Below are 27,739 nucleotides of genomic sequence, written 5' to 3' on the forward strand. Positions count from 1 at the left end.
ATACTTAAGCATCTCTGTACGACCCATAAACTGAGCTCACTAGCCTGTGGTTAAGCTTGTGCGCCTAACATATGCTTACTTTTTATACAAAATCTGTGATGGCGAAATTAATGTCTGTGGCTATGCAAAAAATGAACCTGTTTGCAAAGAATTCCCTGTCTGCTCTCAAAATCTGCTGTCTGCTCTAAAACCCGTATTTCCATTCTCAATTTGAAAAAAGCGTGCTGATGGTAGAGATAACAAAAGTGAAGCTGGCCTCTGTGTCATCACAATGCACTACACCAAGCTCAGAATTATTTCCTGGTAGCTAATCGCACAAAGCATATCGGGTAGTCCATACCTTGTCGTCGACTACTGCGTACAGCTCCAGTTGTGGGTCAGGCACAGTTACTGACGAAGACCCTGCGTATAGCCATTGTTAACAAGAGTGTTCGTCGAAGTGTAAGGTACATGCGGATGCATGTGCATGATTTTAGAGAACTTGGCGATGACAACGCCATCCAGTTTGCACTTCACATTTATGCTGGCATTGACTGGTATGCAGCATTTTGCACCCACATCCTAGACTTGTCAACACAAATATAGGAAATCAATTTACAGGGCCATCACTGTACTTGGGTGTGCGTACAGAAAATGCAACATTGGGGGAGACAGGCCACAACGCCAGCTCTCATCCCTGAACCAGCGCAAAAACTGGAATATATTTTTTTCTTCAATCTACTTTCTGTACCTGCCTTACCATCTAATTCCCGACAAATGTTGCTGTAGGAAGTTTTTACTTTTGACTAAAAGAGTTGCCGACCATCAGTTTAGGCTCTTATCGGCACCATAGAAGTTGTCACAATTATCAGGTAGTGCAAATTATTAGTGAAAGGTCAAACTATGGCTTCCAAAATGTTTCTTGTCTAGCGGGTAACATGTTTCCAAGCATATTGATGGCCTGCAAACGAATCGCTGCTACTGTCATGTGACCTCCAACATTTGCTCTGTGGTCAGTGCCTGATCCTTGTGCTGGCGGAACTAGGAATAGATGATTTCAGAAAATGCGAAAGCCCCCCGGACCCACTTTCCATCGCGAAACAACTACGGCAATGACTGATGCCACAGTGGTCAGTCTGCTGATTAATTTTCCTACCAGGGGGTTCTTTAAGGTATGTAACTCTTATACATATAACACAGTACTTAACGTCCCTTCCGAGGGGCTACCGGAGTGCTAGCCTCCTCCGTAGGGTTCGAACCCACAACCTCGGGATTGGAAGGACGACACGCTTCTGTAACCCAACCACCAAGTCGGCACATGAAGCATGCATGAATCATGAAACAGAAAGCAAACCTATGATGTTGTTCTTTGAGAGAGAGATGCGCTGTGTTCGGGATCATCAGGCTTAGGGGGGGAAGAAGCTGAGATCGAAATTAGTATGAATTATTGAGCACTCACCTAGAGAAAAAATTGTCAAAATTATTGGATGTCAGCATGCATTGGCTAAATGGGGCTTCTGACAACACCTAGTCAGAATTCCTGATGTCTGAATTATTGGTTGGCAGATGTAATTCAGACTATAATTCCTTAATTAGTCCTATAATTCCGAGAATTTTGTTGCTCCTAGAAGCCAGAATTATCGGTTGGCAAATGAATACCTGAATCCGAAGCAAGTGCACAGTCCGAAAGCCATAAAAATTGTCGTGCTCGTGTGCGCTTACCAGTCGAGCCTGAAGTCGCGTTCACGTCACTCCCACAGAAAGCACTATGTGGCCCAGGATGCTCTGGAACAGAAGACGTCCCGACTTTAACTTGTTACCGCGATCCAATCCAGCATGAACAAACAGCGTCACTTACTACAAAAATGCAGCTAAATAGATCACGAGAGAGAAATTTGTCACATACATGCACATTAACTTCACACGTCACTAAAGGTGATCCTTTATGCAACTATGATTCATGATTTATGATTCATTCAAGATTCCATTATAAGAACCTAATAATGGCTGGCCTCGTCAACCTCACACTACCTCCTCACACAAAGATAAAAAAGAGCAAAATGAATACTTGCCAGGTGTGGGCACTCCCACTTCTACAGGTCCCTGTGGAACACCTGAATCATGCAACAGAAGGACACTGTTATGAACGACAATTTGTCCCCACAGTCCATCGCATTTCACCCACACTTGCTGAAGTTACAACGGTGTACGACAAAAAGAACGGTTCCTTGATTTAATACAGTAAATCTCGGTTATAACAGCCCCACTTACAACGAATTTCCAGTTATCACGAACACATCGCAAATGACCGTTACCTACGGTCTAATTATATTTAAACCTCCTCACACAAAGATAAAAAAGAGCAAAATGAATACTTGCCAGGTGTGGGCACTCCCACTTCTACAGGTCCCTGTGGAACACCTGAATCATGCAACAGTAGGACACTGTTATGAACGACAATTTGTCCCCACAGTCCATCGCATTTCACCCACACTTGCTGAAGTTACAACGGTGTACGACAAAAAGAACTGTTCCTTGATTTAATAAAGTAAAGTAAATAAAGTAAAGTAAACACATCGCAAATGACCGTTACCCTACGGTCTAATTATATTTAAACCTCCTCACACAAAGATAAAAAAGGAGAGTTGGCAGGTATGCGTTTTTGAGTCGCCTCTATGGTACGCAAAAGGCACTATGATACTTGTCACAGTTAAAATGCTCATACATGTACACACTCACCTTCGACATCGAAAATCATGACATCGTCACAAGAGGGAGTAAGTGGCCCTTGATGCTCTGTAACACAAAGCCCCCCCCCCCCCCGCCCCCCAGCTTCATTAGTTACAACCCATCACAGCAGAAACAGGCAACTATACTTGCTAGAAAAACGTTGCAAGGCACAAGACGGATGAGAATGTCAAACCCATTGCCACACAAACTTAAAGGGACGATCTCGTAAGACAGCCAACAACTCAACCGAAATAATGTTTGCAGACGCAGTATGGACACAATTGTGAAGGTTTCGTTCAAAAAGGAGAAGCGGTTAGAAAGGAATTTGAAGGAATATCACTCAACAGCAGATGACGGATGTTGAAGGGGTTATGCACTTCACCAGATGTCACAACATATGCGGTTGAGAACGCTGGCGATCATGGGGAAGGTCTCTTTCACCCGCTCCCTGTCCTCGGAAAAAAAGGGGGGGGGGGGTCGGCAGTCTCAAGAAATTCCCCTCACAGAGGACACAGGTGGATTTATAAAGCAGCTTTGCATCATTTTGAGAAAATTCATGCCCTTGGTTTGACCAAACAGAGTCTAAAGAGCCCTCGGGTCAAACAGCTGATGATGCCCCTGTTCGTTCAAGATAAAAGTGATGTGGCTGGAGAAGTGACCTAAGCCGCACCGCTCTGATGAGTTTTCCCAATTTTTGAAGAACCTTTCTGATCACGACCGAGTAAATTAGCATAATTCAATTTTCGAACATGGGGAATCGAATGGATATGTTTCATGCCCAGCTCTCTGTATGCGACTCTCCCTATATGCCTTAAGGTGCCTAGCTTAGGCACAATTTTGCAGGTTTAACACTGAACGGCAAACCTCGATTCAGGGAGCAGATTCTGGAGAAAATAGTACTAAACTTTGAAGCTTCAGGATCTAGAGACACGTGTAGGTACATAAAAACTGTTGCTCCTTTACTGTCAAGCGCATACAGTAAACCCTCGTTATATCGAAGTCGCTTTATTCGAATTATCGCTTTATTCGAAGTACGGCGAAGTCCCCGTGCATTTACATGTATATTCAACCGGATTATTCTAAGCGCGAGGGCAGCGAACTCCGCATATTTCGAAGGGCGCGCCTGGCATCGGCTGCTGGTTACCACGCAGAACATTCCCGAAGGCCGCGTTTCCTTGTTTTCTTTGTTTTTCCCCTTGCACAACGTTGCACAATCACGCTGCAACCTCTTTTCCTTCTGTACAATGAGGGAGGAGCAGGAAAGTAGGACGCAGGAAGACGGTTCATTGACATGGTAGAGGGAAAGATCAGTCATGTGACCGCCTTAACACGTGGGCACTTCTCATGTGGTTTTGTTTTGCGCGGTTCATTGTCCATTTGGCAAGTGCTGGTGTAGTCTTTTGTCTCTTTCGCACCATGGCTCCGCGGAAGTGCTTAACCCTCGAGCAAAATGTAGCGCTCATCCGCGCAGTGGAAATGGACAAAGGTGAGAAGAGCAAATCTGTCATCGCCAAGGAGTTCAACATACCAGCGTCAACGCTGTCGACCATTCTGAAGAACAAGCAGGACGTCTTCAACGGTTTCGAGAAGAATTTCTCAAGCAAGAGAAAGCGTGATCGAGGTTCAAAGTATCCAGAGGTGAAAGTTGCCCTACTTGAGTGGTTGAAGAACGCCAGGTCTGCGAACCTCCCTGTGCACGGACCCGTGCTCATCGCAAAGGCGGAGGCGCTAGCTTTGCAATTGGGTATGCCGGACTTGAAATGCAGCAATGGCTGGCTCGAGCGCTTCAAAAAGCGGCATGCTGTACGAAGCACACCCATCAACGGTGAAAGTGGTGCCGTGAACCAGGACACCGTGGATACATGGCGACGAAATCGGCTTGTGGAACTTCTAGAAGTGTACCCGGACAGGGATATTTACAATCTTGACGAAGCTGCGTTGTTCTACAAACTCCTGCCCAAGCGGACGTACACAACTGCGGACGGCTCTTCGTCAGGCGCCAAGCAAAGCAAGGAACGCATCACTGTCCTCTTTGGAGCTAATGCTACTGGGGACGACAAACTGCCGTTGCTAATACTGGGCAAGGCTTTCGTGGCGCAACTCTGCCCAAGGACAGCGTCTACAGGAGTAACAAGCGTGCTTGGATAACAGCAGCCATCTTCGAGGACTACGTACGGCTTTTGGACTGCAAATTCCATGCAAAACAACGGAAGGTACTCTTCATCATCGACAACTGCCCGAGCCACGGCAAAATTGAAAATCTTAAGGCCATTACTGTGGAGTTCCTGCCAGCCAACACCACGTCCGTTTTGCAGCCTATGGACCAGGGCATCATTGAAATGACGAGGAGGCTGTACCAGAAAAGCCTTCAGCGTATGTTGCTTGCGTACGACTGTAACAAGGGCTACAGCATTGATCTCCTTGGTGCAATTCACCTGATTTGCCGTTCGTGGAGGGACCTGGAAGGAGCAAAGATTGCGAATTGCTTCGTGCATGCGGGTTTTTGCCGCGTACGTGCCACGGCTCAGCCAGTCGAACTGGATGACAGGGAGGAATCTGAGAGCCTCTACAGAAGAGTGCATGATCTTGTGGGGCAAGAAGTGGATGATGATTTCGACTCCTTTGCGCGAGTGGATACGAACGTTCCGGTCGTCAGTCCTGTGACGGATGCAGAAATTGTGGACATCATCGTCGGTCACATGGACGTCGACGAAGGAGCCTCGGAGGACGAGTCTGAGGGACCGCGTGAAATCCCTACGGCAGCGGAGACACGCAATATGTTGCGGTTGATTCGCAACAAAGTAGAGTGCAGTGGCGGTGACTATGAATTGATGACGTGCCTGAGGAAACTCGAGGAACGACTCCTTGCGGGGGCCAGGCCACGCGACAAACCCAACTAACAGCGTTTTTTGAACGACAATAAAATACTGGCACGATTCGACGGCGTTTTCGCTATTCCCTGTGTTTGAGTTTACCGTTTTTGAAGCGTCTCCGCTATTATCGAAATACCGCTAATATCGAATTTTTTTGCGGTCCCGCTGACTTCGATATAACGAGGGTTTTCTGTAATGCGATTTGGCACAATATTACAAAGGAGAAAAGTAGAAAAATAAACACTTGCCAGCCATAGGTGCTCGTTGTGCTGAAGTTTCCCGTGCAATCTCTGAAACAAGCACACGTCATCACTGCCACGACACACTATGTAGTGAGCATATCATTCCACCCTCCTCTAAGCATCGCAATTCTGGAGGGAGCAGTCACGCTGCTTATCTCCTCAATGTTTATGCAACCTGTTTCTTCTATGCATGCACACTTGATCTTGCCTAATAATTGGATTACAGATTACATGTATAAGCCCCTTCCACATTTTTAATGTGGGGGTTTAGCAACGTAGACCACAGACGGGTGTCTGGAGATTTCAGCGCAGTCTTGACCCGTACGACCCCAAGTCGTCACTTATCAGTAAGATCTGTCTTCTCCAGGTTAAGCCTAACTCCACTCGCTCACTGTATATAATGTGAGGGAGAACCATAGCCATGCTCATCGCCATCAGCCCTTTAGCGCGAGTTTTCATCCACTTCCATCATGCCTGTCTCTCCCGTCTTATTCGCCTCTTAACAATATATTCTGCTCACTGTACACCATATGTGGTATGACAGCTCTACGAAGACAAGTAACATAAAAGTAACAGTACATAGCTCTTTGATTCTGCACCATAGGCACCATGTTCAGAAGTATTTGACTAGAATTGCCATCTCAAGCCCACCCCTTACCGATTTTATCGAGAAGTGCTAGTGTCAGCCGGTTGTTCTTGTCTTGCTCTTCACAAAGGTTTTTCTTCAGTCTTGCAATTATCTTGTCCTTCTGCACACGTAAGCTTGAAGGTACGACACTCTCGTCAGAGGAACTGCATTCTTCTTCAGGGGGATCACATCGATTCAGTTTTTGTTGCCCCTGAAAATATATGTGATGTTGAAGGTAACACGTTTTCCTGGAATCCCCTTACACACGACAAAAATTTACAATGAAATTTTGCCGACTCATACAGACAAAATAGATGGATTTGACATAGAAAGCTACCGCAACGGCAACAATGTGTGCTAACGCTGGGGGTTCACAGTGGCACGATGGTCCCAATGCATGCTTCCTCTATGCACAGCGATTCCTGGAATTTTGTGCTAAAACCACTGTTTTCCTGGAAACGACAACCTCAGCGTCATATGTGTGCACGTAGTTTGTCACTCGAATCCGTTTCGTTATCAAAACGAAATACTGGTGTGTCGTGAGCTCCGTCAAAATATCTGGGGGGTGATGCTCCTCCTGCCCCGAGTTCAGGGAGGCCAGCTGCTCCCCCTGCCTCCACCTTCCGACGCCCATAACCCATCCGACGCCCATATGGATGTGTGCGGCACGTGTGCGTTGTGAGAGGGTGCGGGCCAGGACATGGATCCTTACACACACATCTAGTCATTGGGACTTGGAGAAAGCTCTGTTTACTTTAAAATGCTTATTGCAACTCCATGACCATTGAAAAAGGCCTCTAACCCAACCTATCGTAACTCTGAGCAATATGACAGTATGCACTTTACTCACTTTCTTTGGGGCTTGGCTCACTTTCCCCTGATGTGAAGCAATCTTCTTCAGACGTTCCTTCTTTGCATTTTCTTTTGCTTTCTTTGTGTCTGATACAGACGTCTGGTAAGAAAAATAGAATTAGGAATGATGTCAGCTTATAGCACTGCTATGCAGGGGCAGACAGCACACAGCGTCAAAATAACTCAGCATCAGCGCACTGATCAGTGTTATGTCCAAGCACGTTTGAAGTCATAGAATAAACGAACGAATCACCCTCCATTGCCGCGCAAGTCTCGCGTCTCGAGCGAACTTTGTACCCGCGTTGATCGGCTCCGCCCGATACGCTTGTATGGTTGAATACGAAATGAATCCATTTTGGGCGCCTAAGACGCAGCAATCAGAATACAATTGTGAACACCGAATATTGAGCCAGTTAAACAGATACAAGAGATGGCTAGGCACTAAACACAACCCTCAATGAAACTAAAAACAAAGGACAAAAACGGGACGCGAATTGGGAAAGTTATGCGCGAAAGTTGAATTGCAGTTGAATAGAACAAGTAAATCACATGCGACAAAGATCAAAAGTAGAAGCTGACTGGGATAAAAGGGGTCTGAAGCTGAAAAAAACTACGTTTCTTTCTCCTTTTTGTTTTTTCTGCCACTGACCCTCTCCCCTTCCCCAAATAACCAGGCAGGCTACCTTTAGGCTACTTGGTGGATGATACTCCTTGTCGCACTCAAAAATTGTCGGGATAGGCAGCTTTTTCTGCTTGAGCTTCAGTATTAAAGCTTCTTTCGATTCTGGAACGATGTGAGAACTCTGTTACATTACACTTGTGCCTGGTAGACACGATCGATATCATGCTTAGATAGGCATTGCAGGTCCAAGAACAGAAATTTTAGAACACATTACCTGCCAGATCCAGTATTTCGGCCTCGTAGAATTCTTCATCGCTACCTCCGCCTTTTTTCGAGCACCAGTAAACCATTCGACGGTTTCTGTCAAAATCGGTTTCGCTTTTTGGCCGGAAGTTTCTGATGAGAGGTACAGGCACAATAGCCTTGACAGTGTCCTGCACATAACTGACGTAAGCGTGCATTGCGCAAGGAACACGGGCAAAGCACTGTAACGCGGGTGAAGGTAGAATGGATGGTTTTGAACTGATTATTCAGCAATCCAAATCACACGTGCACAACAGCGAATTGAACCCCGCCATGAACCATGCGACAGGAACAGGGTTACCAGACGCCCAAGCCGTAGGCCGCCAAGTGAGGGCCAGAAAGTAGACAAAAAATAGCCAAGTCGGATAATTTGAACATAGCCAAAATAGCCAAACACCTTACGGTCAATTTATTGGTGTATTTATATTAGGTGCGGTCACAAGTCAGTCTTACATGCCTTGCAGAATGCAGAGCTCGATGCTGATGAGGCGACAAGGCATCCTGCAGGAATATCGAGAGACGCCCGTGTGGCGAAGGCAAAATTGGCTGCAGGTCTCAAAAGCCCATACGTAACATAGCAAACACAGCACTGACACATTTCTTCATCGAAGCGGCCCCCAGTTAGATATTAGGAAGAGATCGAACAAGAAACGGGTGACCGGCTATACTGTTAATCTTTCAGTATGTGTGTCTGCTCCTTTTCGCTTCTAGTGTGTCGTCCCAACAGCGAAATGCGACACCCCGGTGTTCCATAAACTTTTGTCCCAAGCTGTACGCGTTTGCGCCCGTGTCTGCGAATTCCGTAAAATAATATCTGTGAGGGCCTGAACACCTGATGTGAGCCGCACTAATGTTATACTGCGGCTTACATAACGGAAAAATACAAGACGCCGACTTTCTCCGGGGTGCAACGTGAAAGGTTGATGAGAAACCGTCGAAATACTTTGCATCCCACTCCCTGAAATCACAATGTCGGCAAGCTTTTTGACATCGCACGATGCCAGCGGCTATTCTTCTTGATTGTGTTTCTGACATTCCTCGGGCGTTTTTATTTGGGGAACTAATACTTCCACGATGCCACGATGTTCTACCGAATCATCTGATCCGGTGGAACTTGACAAAGTAGGTGGACTAAGGTGGACTAAGACCTACTTTGTTATTTTTAATTATCTGATCCGCAAACCAACCAAGTCAGCGCTGCGGACGCTGATGAGGAAGCCCGTTCATATGCTTTGGATGTGATGGAAGTGGAAGGCGTTACTGGTGGCAAAAACTTACAAAACTTTAACAAGTTTAATGTAGCTTATGTCAGTATGCACGCGATTCAAAAACCGGACATCGATGCAGGTTTTATAAGTGCTACGAAGACAAGAATGTGATCGGGATTGGGGAAGTATGCATTTGCGTGAAAGCACGACCTCTATTAATCAGGCAATGCATGGAGTCCCAGTTATTGGCTGTTGAGTGAAATTACGTGTATTCGTATGGCATGTCAGCTTTGACGTGCACCGTGCAAAGTAGTGCAGGCAGAAGCCGATCCATGATAAGGGGCAGCCAACAGGACATCGTTATCATAAACAAAACTATCACCATCAGCATCATCATCATCATTATGGCGGTTTTTCTCAGCGTGCGACTGTTTTGTGCTTTGTTTAGCTGATTACACCACGTTTACCGCTTGCTGCATCACCTTGTTCAATAAGCTACGGGAAAGGTGTTGTGTGTTGTGGTCTCCACTATAGCGATGGCAACCAACGACGACGCATGTACATCTTGTACACCGAAGCGTCGGAAGGTGTACCTGGATGCTGACTCTCCTTTGTCAGTACCAGTGTCAACGTTACGTCGCAGGCTTGCCCGCGAGGAAAGGTACATTTCCGCAAGTCGGTTGCGCAGTAACGAACACGAAGACATTCCAATCGTATTGAGCGAAAGCGGTGAAGGCATATCGACAACGTCTTCCACACATGCCGAGGAAGCCCCACTTAACGAAGAGGCCCGAAATGAGGATGAAACAGAGAGCGTTAGGGTACATTTATGCTGCAGCATCGCTGCTGGCACATGGCACATCGCTGTTTGGCGATGACGAAACAAACACATGTATCTCTGTGGGCGCGTTCATGCTGCAGCATCGCTGCTTGCCAAAGATGCACGCCATGATCATCGCCACAACAATGCTGCCAAACATGTTTGAACATGCCCGGGGACTACCTGACTTCTGGCGATGACAGGTCAAACACAGAGCTTTCTGTTGGTGCATTTACCCTGCAGCCTGGCTGCTCGCTTATCCTCGCCGCTGCTTGCCGCTCTGCTCGCTGCACCTAGGAATGTAAACATGTTTGTCTTCCTGGTATCATTGATGACTGGCGTCTTGAAATCCGACCTGCGATTGGTTGTGATGAAGTCGGTTTCCTCCTTCCCACTTTTCCTCGTTTCCATCCTTCCACAGTGAACGCTGCTAGGCGACTGATATAGCGAAAGCGAGCAGCATCTTGAGCAATCTGCAGGGTAAACGCACCCTAGCGGTTATGCGAGCAGCGATGTGCTTGAAGCTGCAGCGAGCAGCGAGCAGCGATGCTGCAGCATAAATGTACCCTTAGTTTCACCGAACACGACGACGAGGACGATATGGAGCCTGTGGGAGGATTGCCCGAAGATATTTCCCAAGAAGAAATTCACAACATGCCTTGACGAGTTTGGCACAGAGAGGCTGCCACATTCAACAACTACGAAAGCGGGAGCTGTTGCGATGCTCATGTCTATCGTTGTATCCAACGGCCTTACGTGGAAAGCGTTAGGCGATCTCATTGGATTCGTTAACATGCTGTTCGAACCGGAACCAAACGTCCTGCCACGAAGCAAATATCTATTTCGGAAGCTGTGGTCGCGAAAAACCAAGGAACATGCTAAGTTCTACGAGCTGTGCGCGACGTGTGACTCCATCCTGGGCGAAAACAACCAACCAGGCAAGAACTGTGAAGTTTGTGGAGAAGAAAGAAAAGCCAATGGTGACAGCCCATCACTTGTGATGTTTAGTATGCAGAAACAGCTGAGATATGTTGTGGAAAAGAACAAGGACGAACTGCACACAAACATCACCAGAAATATGACATCCGGTTCAAACCCCGCCATCAAAAGTGACATGACGTCTTCCGCAGGATACCTAGCTTTGAAGGACTCAGTTGGGCTATGTCATGGCGATTTGACTTTGACAATAAACACCGATGGGTCGCCACTTTTTGAATCGTCCAACACCTCCGTGTGGCCGATTCAGTTTGTTCTAAATGAGCTACCACCTCGCACTCGCTTCAAAAACTGCACTCTTGCTGGGCTCTGGATCGCGAAAAGACATCCAGATATGTCTGTCTTCCTGGCAAAGTTTGTAGAGGAAGTCAACCAAATGGGTCCACTTCTTTGGGAGCAGGATGGGCACCACTACACATCACGGATGGTCGTGGTTTGCTGCGCAGTTGGCGCACCAGCACGGGCAGCTGTACTCAACATGAAACAGCATAATGGATACAGTTCCTGTACCTGGTGCCTCATAACGTGTGAATATGTTGACAGTAAGTAAGTTGTTCGATTATACTATTGCCCATGTGCTTGGAGCAAAGAATAATGAACATTCAAAGAAAACACAAGAGGGCAAAAATTGCAGTCTTGGGGTTGTTAATTTGTATGTATATTTGCCAGCACCAGCATGTCAGCTCCTTCACTATTTTCTCTGAGAGACAAAACTTTATGTGCTGTCAGAAACTGCAAATTCATGTGCATATTGTTCCAGATTGTGTGCGCTACATAAGCAGTCACCCCGTGGAAGATAGGACGTCTGCATTGGTAGTTCGAGATTCTCAGCTTGCTCCCGAATTGGACACTGACATCAATGGTGTCAAAGGACCGACACCGTTAATGAACTTGCAAGGTAACCTGTTCTTTAAGGCTGGCTCGCACGTGCATTTAAACAAACTGGTGCCTCAACCAACATGCCCTGAATGTTATAGCAGCGGTGTTGTGGGAGGGGCTCTTGTTTTCGAAACAGTACCTGTGGTAGTGCAATTAGGACAGAGAAAAGCTTACACAAGAAACAAAGCCGAGCGGAGCATAACTAATTTAATTAAAGTGGATACAAGCTTTCGTCCATGAGAATTAAAATCACCTCTCCCATATAAACCTTTGAAAGAGGTCCTCCCAAATTTTTTTCTGGCTACACCATTGTCTTCTAGTGCACTGGCACCACTTTTATTGTGCGAGAAAATGCATATATAGGGGGTTAGTGCATTTTTAGCAGATACATGCCATCATATCATAATCAGACATACATTTTCTCGTCTCTTCTTCCGAACCGGTAGGCTGATTGACATGGAACCTAATGCACTCAGGCTTGTGGTGCGGTCCACATAATTAACCAGGATGTGCTCATAATTGGGGTCATTTGTGTGGGTCAACAAACAAGCAAACCTGACAAGCCAATCCAAACAAGCTAACCTGACATAACCCTCCGCAGCCACTTACCAAGCACCGTAGCAGGCATTTTTACCACACACTATCTTGGGCACAAACTGACAGCGAGACGGCTGTGACCACTTGCCAACATGTTGCCTGTTTCATCCCTTACACTATGATATTTTGCGTTTTCAGGATTTGACCTCGTGCGCGGATGCAGTGTTGAATACATGCATTCAGTGTTACTCGGTGTGACACGACAGCTCAATGACTACTACTTCGGCTCATCGCACTCTTCGGAATGCTATTATATAGGTATTACAATTGCTTCGTTGATTGTGTCTGGGTCTGCTGAAAACAACCGTCTTATCCTCTCTTCACAACCTGAATTCACATCTCTTTTGTAGGATACCGTAGCGCATCTTACAGTGTAACGTGTTTTAGCCTGTTTAGGCTCCCGCACCCACCTGACAAAGGTCAACCGTTTGCTCCTCTCCATAAAGCCGCCACACTGCATTACAAGGCTCCCGAGAAGTGTCACTGATCGTGCTCACTGGAAAGCCTCCGAATTGAGAAACTGGCTGCTGTTTTATAGCATTCCATGTACAGCAGATGTACTACCAAGAGAACACTGGAGGCACTTGGCCAAGCTCTCTGAGGCGGTCCACATCCTTTTACGAGAGAAGATATCAGAGCGGGACCTTGCTCGTGCAGGTAAAAAGGAGGTTTATACTGAGAATCTGGAACTCATGTGGTCTTATTTCATAGGAACCAAGAAGAAAAAACATCAAACAAAAATTCTGCAAAAATTTGATAGTTGTGTTGCCAGTGCAGACCAGGGACTGTATTTTTGTCAAAGTAATACACTGTCTTATTTTGTGTGTCTCCTGCAATCGGTTCCGAGAGAGAGATAGGGAATAGGCACCAATATCCCTTGCGTTTCAAGCGGTGACCGCTGGACATGCTGTGACTCATCACACTCTCAAAAGCATATGTTTCGAGATTGCAACAGACTGTAGTCAAAATGCAAACACAGATGCCACCTTAAATATTGTAATTTCACGCGTATTAGCCGCGGCTTTTGCGCACATTTTTTCTGTCGCCTGTGCTCTGCGGCTTATCTGATGACTATTTTTCCCAGGTATTTTGTCCATATCCCGGTTTTAACGAAAGAGCCGACAGTGTCTCCGGAACAGCACTGCCCCGCCAATGCACGAACAATACATAACAGGGGTGTCTTCACATTAGAGTACACTGACCTTCCTGGTATATTCCCCATGCAGCTTTACCGGAACGGGTGACAGTGATTCATGTCGGTCGGGAGGACCACAGACCCGTCGATCCAGAAAAAGCACGCAACAAGGGCACAATCCAATCTTAGTAGAACACTACAACCGTGCTAGAACTTACCTCCTTGGTTGTACACTATGCGGACCCCAAAATTGATTTCACATTGCACCACTGGTTTACCACAAAAGTCAGTTGTGTCCTATTGCCCACGGCTTATCTGCCGGATATTTTTCAAAATGTTCCTAAAAACGGGTCCTGCGGCTTATCTGCGGTGCGACTTATACGCGTGAAATTAAGCTAAATACGTGCTTGGGAAATCACGTTTTGACTGTGTACGCGTGCTAAAGTAACATAGAGCATAATTACACCATGAAGCTTTAGGGTTGCCTGATATTTTCCGCAATTTGTGCCCGGAATTGAGGTTCACCGGTTTCAGGTTAAACTTGATACTTACAGTAAATCCCGGTTATAACAGCCCTACTTATAAGGCAGTGTTCACACGGGGCAACTTTTTGCAGCAACTATGAGCAACTCTGGAGTTGCTGTCAGCCGGCAACCTCCAGCAACTTGAGTTGCTCAGAGTTGCTGCGAATCGCACCCCGACCGAAAACTTGAGAAGTTGCTCGTGCATCGGTCAATCAGAGAGGGAAGCATTGCCACGTGACTCCCGATGGCGTTGTGGATTTCATTCGTGGGTTCATGGGTTCAAATCCTGCAGGTGCAGCTGAAAAATAACTTTTTATTTTTTTTCGAACTTCACGGAAACATATCAGTTGCCACTTCTGGAAGGCAATAATGATCTATTGGGGCAATAAAACTGACTGAAATTTGATTAACAGCAGCTAAAGAAAAGATTCCACCAGTTCGATTCGAACCCACATTGTCTGATCGCCATAAGGTTGCTTGTGGATGGAGCTACCGAGTTGCTGCGTGTGAACGCGGACTCGAAATTGCTCAAAATACGTTGGTTTGAGTTGCTTCGAGTTGCTGGGAAAAGTTGCCCCGTGTGAACGCCGGCTAATGAATTTCCCGTTATAACAAACATGTCACAAACGACACTCAATATTTAACTCAGTGTTACCTGACTGCATTTATAACAAACGTCCGGATATAACATACAGTTTTTGCATGACTGTCAAGTTCGTTATAAACGAGAGTCACCTGTACCCGCAAAACGACACCTAAGCTAGGCACCTCAATGCAATGACATTCAAATTTTTCAGAAGATACATGGTTCATCTCTACCTCTGACTCATCTCTACTCTCTTATGGATGAACTCAAATGTTTATTCTACAGGGTTGTTTCACCTAAGGTGTTAAAAATATAGCAAAATAACTATTTGTCGGAGGATGACACTGTAGCCAGTGTTTGACTGTGGAGAACCTTTGCCATATATTCATGCGACTTGGATGAATTTTCAGTAGCGGGAAATGTAATTTCTTGAATTGAACTCTGAAAATTGCCAAGCGAATCCCTCTTTTTTTTTACACGAAAAGAAAGCGCTTCGCGAGTTTGCCCACTACCCAGAAAACTGTTTCACAGAGTGCTCAAAGTAGCTGTAACATAATTAGCAAAAATAAGCGAAAATCGCTGCTTGTCCACTCTCACTCAGCAGCGAGAAAACTACGTCCGACAACGATGCGACAAATGGAGGATTACAAGGTCACCTCTCGCCGTTCTAAGAGGGTGAAAGATCCAGTCACTACCAGAGAATGAGTCAAAGACTTGAGCATAGCGAGTCGTTATCACTCTGTTGTTGCTGCTTCGCTATTTTTGACATCAAGTGATTGACCCGATTCTAACCCCCCCCCCTCCAAATTTGGAAAAAAGTAAGGCCCGAGAACTTCAGGGTCTAAGCATAATCATTGTGTTGAGCATTCTGCGCACTCCTTTCATGGTTGACGCTCTGCTGACTAGCGTAGTGTCATCCACCGAGCATAGTAGGCCATCGCTGCAGAAGGCCTTTGTTTTTCTTGTTGCAAAAATGGTATAAGTGGTATAAGGAAAATAAATATGGGCTGTAATATTTTCCTTGACTGTTTTTCTATGAAGTGCATAATTTTCTCTTGCGTTACAAACTAGAACATGTAAGCTGTCCTCATCATTATTACCATCTACCCTTTAACCAGTACCCTTTGTAACCGGGCCTTGTACCATGTAACCGGTTCTGAGCCATAATCGAAAACCGCAAAAAAAACTATTTTTTGCTGAACTTGAACTGAACCGATACTCCTGAACCGGAACCTAAACCCAAACAATAACGGTTCCACGCCCTGTTCGTAACCAGTAGCAGGCTCACGCAGGTGTTACTTCAGAAGGGCTTGTGTCCTTGTCGTTTGTGCCTTCCTCATGCTCAAGGAAATGTATAGACCTTCTGTGTTAGACCAGCTCGTTTGCCTTTTATTACTATCTTCAGGTGTTGCTTCTCAGGCAAAAACTTTCACTCCGAAAATGCTTCACAAAGCTAGTTCACAACTCACAATAGCGCAACGGAGTAATTATGACGTACATTGCTTGTGCACACCACACAGTGGTGTTTGTGTTGGCATCTTCACTACCGTCCGCAATCTGAACATGTTTTAGGGAGTGCTATGAGTGACCTCATGTCATGAGGTCACTGGGTCACATGCTTCATCATTAATTAACAGTGCCTGCCATCCCTTTCTCTCTTGCAACATATCAGAGGAGTGCAGAACAGGAGCAAGACAGTGTATCTCTGTGACAGGAATACAGCCCCAAATGTCGATTCAGGGTAATGCTAATAATGTCACGTCAGTGCAGTTTGCAATGATGCCGTGATCGAACATGCAAAACAGCGCGGGTGTTGGTGCTTTGTAGCATTGTATTTCCGGTCACATAAGTCAAACTACTGCCAAAACAAAGTTAAACAAGGCTTAAAGGGTCTCTGACCAGAAGCTGGAGAGCCTTTTCCGCAGCGGCTACCGATAGAATACACAAAAGATACTCCATATACGAAAATTCATGCCTCAACACCTCGTAGTTTTCGTAAACTCGAATTTTGAACATCGCGGTTCACGCCGACGCTGGCACACCTAGCGTCAAACCAAGAAAACGTACGCATATATAGAAAACTCATCTGGTCATCCCACCGGGATGACGTCAATCGCCCATGCAATCAGCGCGCAGAATGCCGTCACGTGATCGAGCACTACAACAACAACTTTCAGCAAGAACCAACATTTTTACGCCGATATACTGTTGTCACAATGTCTGGAAATAAAAAGTATGTATATACTTCGAAATCTACGACCTGTTTTATAACTGCGATAATCCAATTAGCGACTTCCGTGGAAAGAGGAGCTACGAGCGAGCTACGACGACTTTCGGGATCCAGTGCGCTATTTCACTGCGTTAGCGTAGTGTGTGTATTTCCAAGTTTCCTTTAGTTATACCTTTTGGAACAGCGACCAATTTATCGAGGTACAGCCCTTACCTCATTTGACGTGCCTCGGTTGTGTCGTCAAAGCGAGATTATTCGGCGGGCATTCAGTTCCGTACGATACAGCGCGTTCAACCGCAGCGGCAGGTAGGTTGGCAGCGGATTTTGCCAATCGTATTTGAAGAATGCAGACTATGAGACGGACCCCTCAGTTTGAGTACAAAGAACCTCCGCCTACAGCAGTCCGCAGTGCTTTCCTTGAATCTATCTTCCAAGACTGTTGCATCTGGACGTGACGAGGTTAGTGTCTTCTGTATAATTTATACAGTGATTACTCTCCTTGTGAGAAGTACGTTGTGGCATGCAGATGTTAGGAGACCATTTACGCAACAAAGCAAAATACGGACTAAAGAAAATTGAAGTTTACGCACTAAATCAAAAGATTACTGTACAATTCCGAGTGTTGTTGAATGCAGCCATGCCAATTGCAACATTCATGCAGTATAGCAGTATGCAGCCATGCAGTAAGCAACATTCACAGTACGTAAAATGAAGCTGTGTATTCCGCATCTAGATGTAACATTATAATTGTCACAGCAGTGTGCGCCAATGTAGTTCATGACTTCCTTGGACAAGATGTGGAACCAAATGTTGGAAATACAAGGCAGGGATCAGGTACAAGTTTTCTTCTATTTGTTTTCCTTATAATATGCAGCATACTGCACATAGTAAAGAAGGGTTCTGGATTCTAAACCAACGCAGTTGAAATCCTTAGTTTACCCCAAGCTGTACTATTGTTGTCTAATCTGAGGAAACACCACAGAGGGCAACTACGATAAAATTGCAGAGCACAAAAAAAGAAAGAAAGAAAACCTGGTATACGACAACCATGTCTACAGGTTGTCTACAGGTGCAATGTGCTGGACCCTCGTTGCAAAGAGGCCCACCAGGGGTGCCACTACAATCCATCCATCCAGCCCCTCAGCTCCTTCAACACATGCAAAATGCAGTAGACAAAGCGTTCACTTGGAAATCAGACATTTACACAAAATTGCCTTGCAAATTCAGGATCTTTTAGCGCCATCCCAAACACTTGCCATTACGGTATGAAACATATCACTGTACCACCCTACAAGGTTCCACTGCTACGGACCAACTACAGAAATCAGCAGAAACTGTTCCTCTTCCGAACAAATTTTTTCAGCTGATTGGAAATGGCCTTCCTGTGTCCAGTTTCGAAACAGAGTTACACAAACTTGTTGAAGTGTTATTAGAGACAGTCCACTCTGTTGTGTATTTTTGTGTGTGTGTGTGTGAAAATGTGGACAGCTCGGTGCAATTGTGTATTTTATTTATGTGGTTGTGATTTGCTGAATGCTCGTAGTGGTAATATCTCAGTTATCACATTTATATGGCTTTTTTTAACAATGTTAGGGTGATGACTTCATGGAAGTGGAAGGATACAGGAGAGGAAGACATCTGGCAATGGTCATGACAGTTGTCCGTCAGGTACGAGACCAATTTCTTTGATAAATGTGGCATATAGAGTGAAGTTGTTACTAACAAAAAGTTTTTTGTTCCCTTTAAAGGAATCTACAGGTGGTGAGCACGCGTAAGGAATTGACATATCTCAATAGAACTTAGACCTGCCTGTTGCACATGAGATGTGTGACTCTACTTACACATACAAGCTTCTGCAGGTTCGATGCATGTATATTTTGAAACATGAAAAACAGAGTGCTAAAAATATATCTGAGGTGAAAAATTGAGTAGTTCACTGCAGTAATTCTATCGATTTATTTTCAGCATTTTGGGAAAAATATACTGATGGCAAGATTACCTGTGTTGTACTGCCAGACCATCTGCTATTGGAGTTCCATGCCCAGTTATTATATATAATAGTTGTTTGAGGTTATTACATATTTATTATGCAAGTTTTGTGCCTGTGAGTTCCTGTAAATGTGCTCTGCGGTGATCATACTGGACAGAGAGCTATGCCTGTATAATAACAGTGACTAATGTTCTCCTGCCCATAAACCTATTCCTAGGGTACATCTGCACCCTTGGAAGTCACTGGAGAGGCGTGTTCGCTTAGCTCAATTGGTAAGGGCCCTGTATCGGTAATACAGAAGATGTGGGTTCAAGTCCTACTACTGGCTAACCTTTCCAGTGACTGCCTTCTTTCATCATTCATTTCTTAGGCACTTGATGCTTTGTATGTATTTGCCTTTTCTATGTGTTCCAGTCTCAGAACATCAACTGCCATGTTCAAAAGAACTGGAATATGCCTCTGCAATCTGGAACCCATCCAGACATCTCTTAATCGACAAAGTAGAATTTGTACAGAACCGCACGGTTTGTTGCTCGTGATTATTATCCTTTTTCCAGCGTCTCAGCCATTAAAGCCAAACTCTTTCTTACTCCTTTGATTACCAGATGAAAGGTATCAGGCCTGGCATTCTTTCATAAGTTATATTACAGTCACACTCCTCCCCACCCCGCTTACTGTCAATCCCCTCACAAGTTACTTCCAAGACTTGATGACTCGCACAAAGTACTTGCTCCACCTACACAAACATAAAAATTCCTCTACTCTCCGCACCAACTGATGGTGTCAAACTGGAATGACCTTCCTGCCCATATAGCATCAGAACAAAATGTATCGTCATTTATTTCCAAGTGCTATGATCGTTTTCAGATCGAATGAATTTCTTTGTGGTGAGTGAACGAATTTTGTGTACATCATTTTGGTATTTGTCTTTTTTGGATAAAAAACCTCCCGCATTTATGTAAATCCCTTCACAAGGGTCTCTAAGTAAACAAATGAAATGAAGAACTTCGTGATACTTTCATAATTGGAGCATTTTTAATGCATATTTTAAAACAGTGGCTGCTAAAAATGTGTCAGACACCGTTACAAAGGCTGCCATCTGTATCAGGTGAATCATGATTTTTCCCAGAAACCCAATAATGTATAACGCTGCATCACATATGCTATGTTGGAGCAATCTCTGCAGACATATTATGAAGATATTATCTGAGTGCCACAATAAACTATATGAACCACATTTCATGTTACATCATCTTTGACTAAAACATGCCTATTTGAGTATTCGAGCAGCCCAAGATACAAAGCTTGGTTCCTCAAGGTCTACATCCTACTCTAACTCGGTGCGCACTTTGCACACAAAAGGAAGATTGAGAATGAAAAAATGGCTAGGAAAGAAGCGAACTGGGGTTTTTCATCATGCATGGAACATTGAGGTTTTCGATAGTCTACTTGTGTAGTGAGCACTTCTGGAGGACTGAGAGCAGAAACCGAGGTCACACACAGGGTAACCTGCATAACAGTCTGATTTACTTCCACATAACGATCATTAAAATACTTGAGGTGCCTAAACAATACTATTTGGGTGCTATCAGACAGTAAGAGTTCGAACAACACTTACGACATTGACTGAATGGGTGGACAAAAGGATGCGTCAGAACAGGATTGGATTTGTGTCTGTGGTGGAATTGAGAGCCCAATGTAATTCTTACCAGGCGGAGCAGGCTGATGAGATGGTGCTTTGTGTCAGGGGTCAGCACAGTGGTTTATCCAGAATCCCAAGCATGGAGGAGTGTTGAAAAAAGTTCGGGGGGAGGGGGGGGGTCATTATTATAGTTGCATTATAGTCTACAGCTGAAATTGCAAGGGCACACCCTGTAGGGGGTATTTCCACCTAGTATCTTGGGTATTTAAAGCATGTAGTAGTTACTATGGGAAAGGCTTTGCGTATCCTGTTCACCGCGCAGACTGGTATGACGATTCTCTTGTTTTTTTCAAGTTTGTGCAACGTCCATCTCACGAACTGTTGGCATGTAGTGTACGTATCTATTTCCTGTATGAGACACGCAAGCTTTGAACAAAGCTAAAGCTAGTAGGACGCCGAGTATTAATTCAGCTGCACTCTTTCTGAATAAGTGACGAACAATAACGAAAAGTTCAGAAAAACTATTTTGTATTGACACCAACCAACCAGCATGATTGTGCATGAGACACGTACGCTTCTTACTTGTGAATATGAGCGCTAGGTTCGTGCTGCCCTCGAAGTTCTAAATATGCTACTTTAAGAGCAGCTCCTTGCAGCATAAGCACTCGACTTCTTTCGGCATTATTATGCAATGAACCACTCCGGCCCCTTTACACGGCGCCGTCAAACATGAAATTTACACAAACTGTTCATGTGCTTCATCGTGACGGATGCTGAAAGCTCATCTAACAGTCTGTCGTTGGAACTTCCTCTTCATGCTGAAGTCGATTCGCGGCTCAACATTTCAAAAGCAAGACCTCCAAACTCTGCTGCACGTAGCAGGTGCCTCTCAGTTGCTGAAAGGTAGCTGAAAAGCTGACTTGTCGACTCCGCTGTGCTTCCGCGTCCATATTGAAAAAGCACCCAGCAATACGGAAGTTGCGGAAACCACCCGAACTTCCGGTGTGGACTTTCCACCAATAAACGTCGCGGGCGTTTGACGTCATACACATGGGAAAACCACTGCATAATAGCTAGAGTTTTGCGCTGATCGCACGAGTTGAGGGCAAAAATCGAAACCGCTTTTCGGCTCCTTGTTTGGAATAGTTGGCGGCTCCGCAGAGACGAAACGTTTCAGTTGTAACTTGGAGGCACCATGTAGGTTCGTTATCCATACAAACAAAGACATTGACCAGGTTCTGGTCAGAGACCCGTTAAGTGAAACGAGCCTGTATTCCTACAGACTGTTCATTGACCGTTTACTGTAGCTCCGAATAAAGGAAACATCATAAGTGCAACAAGTTGACAACCAGAAAATGTGTTTTCACAGCTGTCCGTTGCAGCGGTCCTGGCCAGTTACAGTTAACTCACTTTAAGTCAGTCAGATAACCTAAATTTATTTGAAGCACACCATGATTTTCCTTGTATATCTACTGTGTTGTCACACACATTCAATAACTCAAATCACTTCAACTCAAACAAAGAATGGTGGGTCCTGTGGGTTGAATTTCTGAGAGTTTACTGTATTACACTCCTTTTACAGCCTTATGTAACATGTGCACTAGCAAACAATGCTGATGTCATGCACACATGTAGCTAGGGTTGCCACGTTTCGTAGTGAAAAATACCGACTGAGGGAGAGGAGGTGGAGTAGAGGGAAAGGGAAAGTGGATGAGGGGTGCAGAGTATACAGAGAGAGAGAGAAAGAAAGAACGAGCCTACTCACTCAAAACAGCAATGATAAAATAACCAAGAAAATGACTAGTGACTACAGAGTTGGGTCTGTGCTCCAGATTTATACAAGCTGTAGTGAAATGTTGAAAGGAAAACCCCGTAAAAGCCCACATGAAAGGTGTTGAGCCACAAATACCGGCAAAAGGCTGCCGGTATCACCTTCCTACCGGCAACCGGCAGGGCGAGAAAATAACCGGCCGTGCTGGTATAATACAGGCCTGGTAGCAACCCTACATTTAGCTGCAAGTAGTTGACCACCAGATTTCCTAATGCGACCCACATGTTCACTGTTGTCTTTTCTTTCTTTTTCCCTTTTCTACAGATGAGCTACTGAAGGACTTCGTTGGTCGCTGTATCGCCTTGTATGGAGAGGCATTTATGACCTTTAACGTGCATGCCCTCCTTCATCTTGCTGCGTCAGCGAAATTTCTTGGGCCCCTCTGGGCTCATTCGGCATTTGTATTTGAAGGGGGAAACGGCCGTTAGTCAACCTGGTTTCAGCCGCAAAGGGCGCACCACAGCAGATTGTAGAAAGGGTGGTTATGCACCAAGAACTGGAAGCTGCTCTTGCAGCTGGCCGTCTGTCCCTTGAAGAGAAGATTGCCTGTGAGCGGCTTCTTGGGCATCCCCACATTCAGGCTGCCTCGTATGATGGAGGTGCCTGCATGCTGGGTCATGGACGTAGAGCTCATCTCAGTGCAACCGAGCTGCAGGCAGTGGAAGAATTTACAGGCAGCCAAATGAGTAGCATTGTGGAACATGACCGGCTCATCTACCACCATCAGGTCTACAACAGCAGTGCCTATACAAGATGCAGAAAAAGCGACTCTACAGTGTTTGTTGAATGTTCTGGAGAGTACTATAAAATTGAGAAGGTGATCGAGATTTGTGTGCAGGCGGCTAAAAAGTGCTTGCTAATCTGCAGGAAGGTCGTGGTCTCCGTTCCTACGCGCACATTGCCGTACCACATAAAGGAATGCTTTTTGTCTCAGCGTGCAGAGTTCCACATTGTTGAACCCGAGCATATTCGAGACATTTGTCTATTTATTTCCTTTCAAACAGGTCAGTCCTATGTCTGTGACCTTCCAAACAAAGTGGAGCGAGACTGAGTTTCTTGTGCAAGGTTTGTTGGAGCTGTCGCGGTCCTTGGAATATTCTTGATGAGAACGGAAGAGCAGAGGTTCCGTGGTGTAGAGCCCTGCGCGGATGAGGTTTTTGGCATCCGCATCCGACCCGCATCCGCGCACACGTTATCCGCATCCGATCCGCATCCGCACCATACACAACAGTTTACATCCGCATCCGATCCTCTGAGCAAAACGCACCATCCGCATCCGATCCGCAAAAATCTGCACGTTTCGAAAGACGCGTAAAGACCGCCGGAAGCATGTTGGTATAATTTCGGATGCCTCCATGCTGTCACGGTAGGACTCAGTCATGACGACAAGCAAAGGTAAACCTTTCAACAAACGCGATATGGAGAGACTTCTGGAACGCGTGGAACGCTACCTCGTCGGCGCTCGCGCGGTTCGAGACGCCTGAATGCCTCCTCTCCCGTATTGGCGCCGTGCATGGTCAAAGGTGAACGAGAGCATGCGCTCGCTGTCGGCGCGATACAAATAAATTGCGGGTGGAAAAATGACAGCACGCGGTATATCCGCATCCGATCCGCTACCGATCCGCTGCCTTCGTATCCGATCCGCATCCGATCCGCACACCGCAGAAAGTGCTAAATTTTCATCCGAATCCGCAAGTATATTGCGGATATCCGCGGATATCCGCTTCCATCCGCGGATGGTGCAGGGCTCTACCGTGGTGCATTTGACTGCTGCATCCAGTTCTAGTGAGAAGTTAGCTTGTTAACGGCTGCTATTTCTAAACGTAGATCAATGTATAATTTTTGAAATTTATTTGTTTCTTTGTTTATTAAAGGCAATTATAGCTCAGTCATCCTGAAAAATGGGCCTAGGCCGTGTCATTAAATTGTGCCAAGTGCAAAGCTGAGCCATGTGCTTCGTCGTCATGACACTGAATAGCTACGTTACAGTGAAAACAGTGTTCTTCAGGCAAGACATCCCTATCCCGTACCTATTTGGTGTGATAATCACTTTGTTTGCATATGAAGTTGACATTTGCGTTGCATGACCTTTCCTTTTTCTCCTGTTTGTTTTCTGCATTAAACATGTTCTTCCCTCTCACCTCCTTGAGTGACAAGCCATTACTGAAGCTAGCACAGTGCAGTTCCTTGTTGGTCTCTGAACTGAACAGCGGGACATACAGCCAACCCTCGCTGACTCCAGATAATCAGACATACCTGCTTTATGACCAAGTTCCTGGGGAGCCATGTAGTACAAACCTCTGCGAATTACCCCGTAAATGTGACAATTTCACGTTATGACGAAAATCTTTGGGAACGGCCATGGTCATAATAACAACAGTTGACTGTAATTCACTGAGTGTGACATATTCCAGGTGAGGAGAAAGAATACTGTGGATCAGTCAGCTTCCGTACCCCTACTCAATATCGGTCACCGCAGCATCTATTTGGCTGCGCATCAATGTATAGGACATGTATGGAGTCTGACACCATGTAGTATAACTTCATCAGTATAGCTCAGCAATTTCTTCCAATTGCTTCAGCAAGAGCTGGAAACAGTCAAACATAGCTGTGACTTCAGCATTTCCCGCTCAAATTCCAGTCTGTCGTATAACTGGTAGAGACTGGAGTAGAGTCTATCACTGGGAGTTTTTACTTCGCCAGTCAGTTTCCAGTGTTACTGGACAACAGCATAGACTGGGGTCCAGTCAACCAGAGGGATTTCCAGCTTCACCAGTAACCAGTACAGACTGGTGTCCAGTCTACCGTAGGATTTCCAGCCTCACCAGTAGCCAGCACAGACTGGTGTCCAGTCTACCAGTGTGATTTCCAGCCTGACCAGTAACCAGCACAGACTGGCGTCCAGTCTACCAGTGTGATTTCCAGCCTAACCAGTCATTCTCCAGTGTAACCAGTACCCAGTGCAGACTGGTGCCCAGTCTCACCAGTTTCATTTCCAGTCTTCCCAGTAATGTTTCCAGTCCGACCAGTCTGTACCAGTTAAAATTCCAGTCCGAATCATACTGGTTTTTTCAACAGGGAAGGTAAAAAAAGAAGAACTTGTACTGGAACACCGTAGAAAGTGTACTACCGCAAGCGTTGTACACTCTAAGAAAAAAAGGAGTACTTTTACTCCTTTTGGGGACTAATTGCATTGCCACAAAAAATAGCCCCTTCGGGAGTAAATGCACGGGAGCAAATGAATGTCACAGAGTGAAGACCACATTTCACGCGCTGTTGTAAGAGTCCCAGGTACATAATTGGTGCGCATGCATGAAAATACTTCGAAGCAATCCGTCAACCGTGATATATCGAGTGATATAAAATCGTGCGCCATACTAGGGCACAATTTGCGAAGAAAGATGCGCTAACTGTTTCTTACTCTGTTGGGCTGGAAAGTTGCTACGTTGTCTGAGTTATACAGCCTTATGTCGTTCAAATTGACCAAGGGCACATATTTACGTATACTGTTGCATTCAGGAGACCATTCGCGAAATTTAGTGACAATTTGCAGTCCTGGGGAGTAAATGTCGGGACTAAATGTTGGGTTAAGGGACTAAAATGGGGAGTAATTGCAGACTAGGGGAGTAGAAGCTGCAATTACTCCCCGTTTTACTCCTTTTTTTCTTAGAGTGTACAGGAACTTCAGTTTAACAACCGAAGCTGAAAACGTTCTGAAAAGAGTCAGAAAGTTTTGCATACCAACGGGTGCAAATGATTTTTTCGCAAGGTTTCACTTCGAAGTGCTTCCTGTGAAACAGTGGTTGCACAGAAAAGGCTTTTTCGTACCCTGAAACTTGAATTGTGATCTCTGTGGAACGGAAGAGATGCTCTACCATGTATTCGTGTGCTGCAAAAGGGCGCGTGACTTTTGGGAGGACTTTTGGCTTTACACTCGTCTCGACATCGGTATTGACTGGTTCTCACAGAAGTTCCTTGTCTTCAGGGGATGTGAGGAAAACAACACCTCAGCTGCATTGGTAGCAGTCGGCTTGCATGGCTTATGGCGGTTGAGGAAGGCAATCTCTGACTGCCTGGATAAGCCCAGGACCCTGTGGGTTCACTTTCTCAACTCACTAAAGTTGATAGAGGCTACAGTCAACGCCACAGACGATACTCTGGAAAAGGATGCCCTCAAAATGCAGCTCCGAAGGATGAAGTCAGAGGAACCCAGAGACACATGAAGACAATGTTTTCGTCCCCTTGCGGCTACCTCTGAAAGTACACACTGAAAAGGTAGCAAACTAGCATCGCCTCCCGTCCAACAGAAGACGCAAGCGGCGCCAAAGCTGGATGACACTCTGAACAAAGCCACAGACAAGTCCCGAGACGAGGAACAACCAGAGGTTCTGCTACAACCGAAGACGAAGTAGGAAGGGGGTTGCCTCAGGACAGAAGCCGCCGATATTTCGAACAGAGACTGTTCTTCTTCTGGGCAGCGTCCTCATCATTGGCATGGCATTTAAAGGGTTAGGTGTGACGTGTTTAAAGGTTCATGCGAATTGTGGGTCAACAGCCCGGAGGGAAGAAAGGGTCCGTACGGGCTTCTACGGCCGGAGTGAATGGCTGCTTTGTTAGAGTGTGGAGGGGATTATGTGAACGTAGTGATATAGGCTACAGACCGGTTACAGAAAAATGGAAGGTTCACGAACACGTGGACGAAACGGGACAACAGACAAGAATTACCATGCCAATGATGAGGGCGGTGCCCAGAAGAAGAACAGTCTCTGTTCGAAATATCGGCGGTTTCTGTCATGAGGCAACTCCCTTCCTACATCTCTACCGGTTCGCTGGATTTCTACCGATCTACGAACAACAACAACAACAACAACAACATAGATGAATGGATGATGATGATGTGGAATGTTTCCCTGCGTTGAGTGCAGGACCCTACCCCATTCCAAAGAGGTTCATATGTGAGGATGACGAGGGAAGGAAATCCCTACAGTTCGTGAAGGAGGCCGGTGGCCCTCAGAAAGGAAAGAAAAGCGCCAAGTGCACGGCACTGATGACCAGGGTTACTCCATGGGCCG

The 27,739-nt window shown here is 45.6% G+C and overlaps 2 protein-coding genes and 1 long non-coding RNA gene across 3 annotated transcripts; 2 read left to right on the forward strand and 1 right to left on the reverse strand.

The window, feature by feature from the left end:
* Positions 1-2,047: 2,047 nt before the first annotated feature.
* On the reverse strand, positions 2,048-2,765 carry LOC135373473 (uncharacterized). Its single transcript, XR_010416478.1, has 3 exons — positions 2,719-2,765; positions 2,359-2,400; positions 2,048-2,093 (listed from the first exon to the last, which is right to left on the reverse strand). It is a non-coding gene; the product is annotated as an uncharacterized LOC135373473 (long non-coding RNA).
* Positions 2,766-4,125: 1,360 nt separating this feature from the next.
* Positions 4,126-5,609, forward strand: LOC135373437 (tigger transposable element-derived protein 4-like). The gene is made up of 2 exons (XM_064606639.1): positions 4,126-4,789; positions 4,861-5,609. Exons 1-2 carry the CDS (start codon positions 4,126-4,128, stop codon positions 5,607-5,609), a joined length of 1,413 nt encoding a protein of 470 aa, XP_064462709.1.
* Positions 5,610-9,973: 4,364 nt separating this feature from the next.
* On the forward strand, positions 9,974-23,095 carry LOC135373439 (uncharacterized). The gene is made up of 6 exons (XM_064606640.1): positions 9,974-10,098; positions 10,768-11,795; positions 12,014-12,151; positions 12,868-12,987; positions 13,126-13,386; positions 22,932-23,095. Exons 1-6 carry the CDS (start codon positions 9,974-9,976, stop codon positions 23,093-23,095), a joined length of 1,836 nt encoding a protein of 611 aa, XP_064462710.1.
* Positions 23,096-27,739: the final 4,644 nt, after the last annotated feature.

Source organism: Ornithodoros turicata, unplaced genomic scaffold (assembly GCF_037126465.1).
Source record: "Ornithodoros turicata isolate Travis unplaced genomic scaffold, ASM3712646v1 Chromosome25, whole genome shotgun sequence".
Classification (NCBI taxonomy): Eukaryota; Metazoa; Arthropoda; class Arachnida; order Ixodida; family Argasidae; genus Ornithodoros; species Ornithodoros turicata.

Bases quoted from the DNA above. Each gene is read 5' to 3' on its own strand.
- LOC135373437 (XM_064606639.1), top strand. From the start codon at position 4,126: ATGGCTCCGCGGAAGTGCTTAACCCTCGAGCAAAATGTAGCGCTCATC. The intron at 4,790-4,860 runs GCAAGGCTTTCG...CTTGGATAACAG, and splicing joins ACTGCCGTTGCTAATACTGG to CAGCCATCTTCGAGGACTAC.
- LOC135373439 (XM_064606640.1), top strand. From the start codon at position 9,974: ATGGCAACCAACGACGACGCATGTACATCTTGTACACCGAAGCGTCGG. The intron at 12,988-13,125 runs GTATTACAATTG...TAGCCTGTTTAG, and splicing joins TTCGGAATGCTATTATATAG to GCTCCCGCACCCACCTGACA. The intron at 13,387-22,931 runs GTAAAAAGGAGG...CCTTTTCTACAG, and splicing joins GCGGGACCTTGCTCGTGCAG to ATGAGCTACTGAAGGACTTC.